The following is a 4052-nucleotide window of genomic DNA, read 5'->3' as shown; positions in this document are numbered from 1 at the left end:
TTGGTTGGTTTGAACAGAAGTCTGATTAGAAAAGCCAGATTAAAGTAAACAATACTGTGTTTCCCCCTGCGGGCCAACGTGGGTATTACAGGCTGTTCAGTGAAACTGGGTCCTTACAGGAACTGTAACAACCCAGTTTCACTGGGTCATTGAAAAATAAAACCCTTCTGTGGTAAACTCGTCTTTTATTTACTCTCTGTGATTAAAGCAATAGTAACTGATGGGGGTTCTCTTCTTCACGTGTTCTGGCCTGTGCACCACACGTCTACAGGTCAGAACACGTGACAGACGCTTTATATCTGAGTTGAGGACAGAGGGAAGTTATTCAGGATCAGGACCTCAGCAGTGGAACCATCCAGAACCGACTGCCACAAAGTAGATATGAGCGACAAAACTCCTCTGCTCGGTAAGAACCTTTCTAATCTTTCACCATCTACATCACTCTATGGGAATATTCCTGTTTGATCATGTTTCACAGCTAAGGCTGCATATCCCTGTTCACTACAGCAGCCATCTGAAATTATCTTACAGATTAAAACATTTTTAATCAGATTTAATAAGAAAGGGTCAGATTTCAGCAATAAAAGCTCTTTGACCTAAACATGCTTTCATATTTGGCAGCTCACAGCTCTTCAGACCAAGCAATGCTACTTTAGACGTGGAGGTTCCTTTCACTTCTGCTGACTCAGGCTCTGCACCTGTCAATGCTAATGTGACGCTTTCTTCTTCAACATGGAGCTCCCAGAAGTTGCAGTCCGTCCTCTCGGTGATTTCTCAGAGATTTCTCTCTTAAATTTAGTTCCAGACAGATCTGTGTTCCTTCTCCCCTGCTTTACATGGAGGGACAATGGAGATGGTTGTTTTGTGAACAACTTTAGTTTCATTTATTCTGACCACACCCAGCCCTGGAGGGCCACGGTCCAACTGTTGACTCCGGAAATACGCTGTTAGTCTAACAAAACGCTGCAGCACCACTTCCCTGTAAGAGGGCCCATGTTACCCTGATGCTGAGGAGGAGGAGTCACGGGCCCTTTGTCTGATCACCGTGGACACTGACAGCATCACAGACTGCATCAACCACTGTGAGGACAATACTGGATGATCTCTGGTCCCATAAAGTCCTTACTGCTGAGAGGGAATGGATGGATCAACAGAGCTCTGACTCTGAAAAATATGCTGCTCTAACTTGATGAAGGCTCTTGTTACACAACAGGAGACTAATTTCCAGATAACGTAGGATTCCTCTAGAGCACGTGTGTCAAACTCAAGGCCCATGGACCGAATCTGGCTTGTTAAGGTAATTTATCCGGCCCTCAAGAGCCAAAAAAGCCATATGTGATAAAGTAGAGGCATGGCTCCTTTTAAGGTGTACAAAGTGGCTAAAGCTCCAACTAATATAGCAAATGACCAGTTTTTGATGACAAATAAAACAACCCAGAAATGTCCAACGAGAGAAAAGGTGATGCAGAATGATGAGTTTAAAATTTACTCTCCCCAATATCCACTCTTAGTATAAATTGGGCCTAAGGTGCTACTTTAATATTTCTGTGCGATTATTACATTTTTATGTGAACTTGTTCAGTTCTGCAACATTTCTCTTAAACTGTCTTAGTGCTGCCCTCCCAGGGTTGAAGGCGGCTATTGCAGTTTAATTTTCCTATTAGTTTAAACGGTGCAAACCTTCATCATCATGGCCACGGTTCTGGTATGAAAGCATTTCAGTCAGTCATGCTCCTGGCTCAAACTCAAGATTTGGAATTGTGAGCATTGGGAGAATTAATCTGAAACTCTAGTTCTCCAGGGTTGGTTCCTGATCCGTCCTCTGCTCAGCCTTCCTGCTGGGATCTGCATGACATCATTTCATGACTTTTAAAGTCATTTTAAATGCGATTGATGCAAACTGATTCTGGTTGTTAATCACTGGTGCAGGACGTGAATAATAAAGTTTGGTTCGATGAGACACTTCCTTCTTCATGGACGTTGATTATGTAGCTTCAGAAAGTCTGTTTCTCCCACAGTGACCTGCTCACATCTTAATGAACACCGTTTATTGACTTTTAATTATTTATATGTGTTTTAAATTCTCAAACAGGTTCAGAAGACACGAAGGGATCCGACCTCAGGATGGTTCTGGTTGGGAAAACCGGAGATGGTAAAAGCGCAACAGGAAACACCATCTTAGGCAGGGAGGTTTTCAATAGCGAAATGTCTTCTGCTACCGTAACCTCAGTGTGTCAGAAGGAAGTAGGACAATTTGAAGGTCAGACCCTCTCAGTGATCGATACTCCATGTCTATATGACACCTTTAAAACTGAGGAGGAGGTGAAGATGGAGATCTACCAATGCATCTCCTATCTTGCTCCTGGTCCTCACGCGTTCCTGGTTGTGATCCGTCTGGGCAGATTCACTCAGGAGGAGCAAGATACAGTCAAACTAGTAAAAAAGACCTTTGGAGAAAAGGCAGCTGATTACACCATGGTGGTGTTTACTAGAGGAGACGATCTGGAGGAGGAGAATGTCTCCATAGAAAGCTTCATTTCTACAAATCCCGCTCTCCGGGCCTTCATCAATGGCTGTGGTGGAAGATATCTTGTCTTCAACAACAGGAGCAGCGATCCGTCTCAGGTCAGAGAGCTGCTGAAGATGGTCAACAGGATGGTTGAGGTGAATGGAGGGAGATACTACACCAATGACCTGTTAGATGCTGCTGAGAAAGCAATCAGGCAGGAGATGGAAGAACTTCTGAGGAAAAACCCAGACATGAAGGTCGATGGAGCACGAAGAGGAGCTGAGAAGAAAAACAGGTTTCTGACAGATCTAGAGGGTGGATTTCTTAGATTTCTTAGAAATAATGTGACTGTAGGAACTGCTGCCACTCTGGGTGTGTTAGCTGTAGCAATGATAGGGAAGAAGGCCTGTGCCATTCAGTAGTCATCTGTTAGCTACGGCAACACGTCAATAACACGCTACACGCATGCTCAGTGTGAGGAAAAGCTGCAAGTCAATGTCTCAAAGCAATGTGCTGGGTTTGCTCAGAAAGTAGAGGCATGGCTCCTTTATGTGGGTTTTGGATTAACTGCATTGTTGGTGACGGGGAATAAATTGGACTTGGAATCTGATCGATTATTTCTGCTTAAAGTGAATCTGTTGTGTAACGTGATGTGAGACATCCGCCGTGGTTCTGCCCTGTATGAACACGCTGTGCTGATATTTTCTACATGTAATCATCTCTACAGATCAAAATAAACTGTTTTCAATAAGAGTGAACAAAGTATCACAGCTCATTGTGATAGCTTAGTCAGTTTCACCACATTTATAATAAATAATGAAATGAAACTATGAAAATAAGAATCAGAATAATCAATTAATCCTCAACCAATCAACAGCTACAATTACTTTAAATCTAAAGCCTCTTTAATGGAGGTTTGCTCCAGGATCTTCCTGCTGAAAATGACATTTTAGAGATCCAGCATGAGTCAGCCTGCATCTCCAGCATCCACCAGCACAGATATCCTCATTAATGCACTTATTATGACACAACTTTAGCTGATGCTGATAAGGAAACCCAAAACACAGCAGAGGCTGGTCACCCGGCCAACAAAACCCACATAAATACACTAGTAATTTATTTACAATCCTCATACCTGAATAAAACAACATTTATTGGTAGGGGGAAGATTTAGAAAGAAAACAGGTATAGGTTACCTACAGGCACGCACGCCGACTGGGGGGGAGCAAGTGGGCCAGTTGTCCCGGGCCCAGGACAGAGGGGGACCCAAAACTGACACTCTGACTGACCATTAAAATGGTCAGTGCCAGTCAGCGTGTGCGCTAACTGCAGCGCGCTGTGTCACGGCATTCTGCTGCTCCTCCTCCCCTCTCGTACATGGCTCAGCGGCGCCAGCCAATCAGCACGCAGGCTCAGCCTGGCCCGCCCACTCAATTGTTTCTCACAAACAACCGCGCTGCTGAGAGAGACCGCAACAGCGGAAAAACATGAAGAGGGAAAGAAGCGCCGTTTGGCTTTATTTTAATACTGTAAATGAAATCAA

The 4052-nt window shown here is 44.1% G+C and overlaps 1 protein-coding gene across 1 annotated transcript; it reads left to right on the top strand.

Moving 5' to 3' along the window:
• Positions 1-381: 381 nt before the first annotated feature.
• On the top strand, positions 382-2931 carry LOC110367667 (GTPase IMAP family member 9-like). The gene is made up of 2 exons (XM_036133235.1): positions 382-406; positions 2093-2931. Exons 1-2 carry the CDS (start codon positions 382-384, stop codon positions 2929-2931), a joined length of 864 nt encoding a protein of 287 aa, XP_035989128.1.
• The last annotated feature ends 1121 nt before the right edge of the window (positions 2932-4052 follow it).

Source organism: Fundulus heteroclitus, unplaced genomic scaffold, assembly GCF_011125445.2.
Source record: "Fundulus heteroclitus isolate FHET01 unplaced genomic scaffold, MU-UCD_Fhet_4.1 scaffold_59, whole genome shotgun sequence".
NCBI lineage: Eukaryota > Metazoa > Chordata > Actinopteri > Cyprinodontiformes > Fundulidae > Fundulus > Fundulus heteroclitus.
Note: the sequence above shows the minus strand (reverse complement) of the source record. Positions and strands in the feature narration are given on the sequence as shown.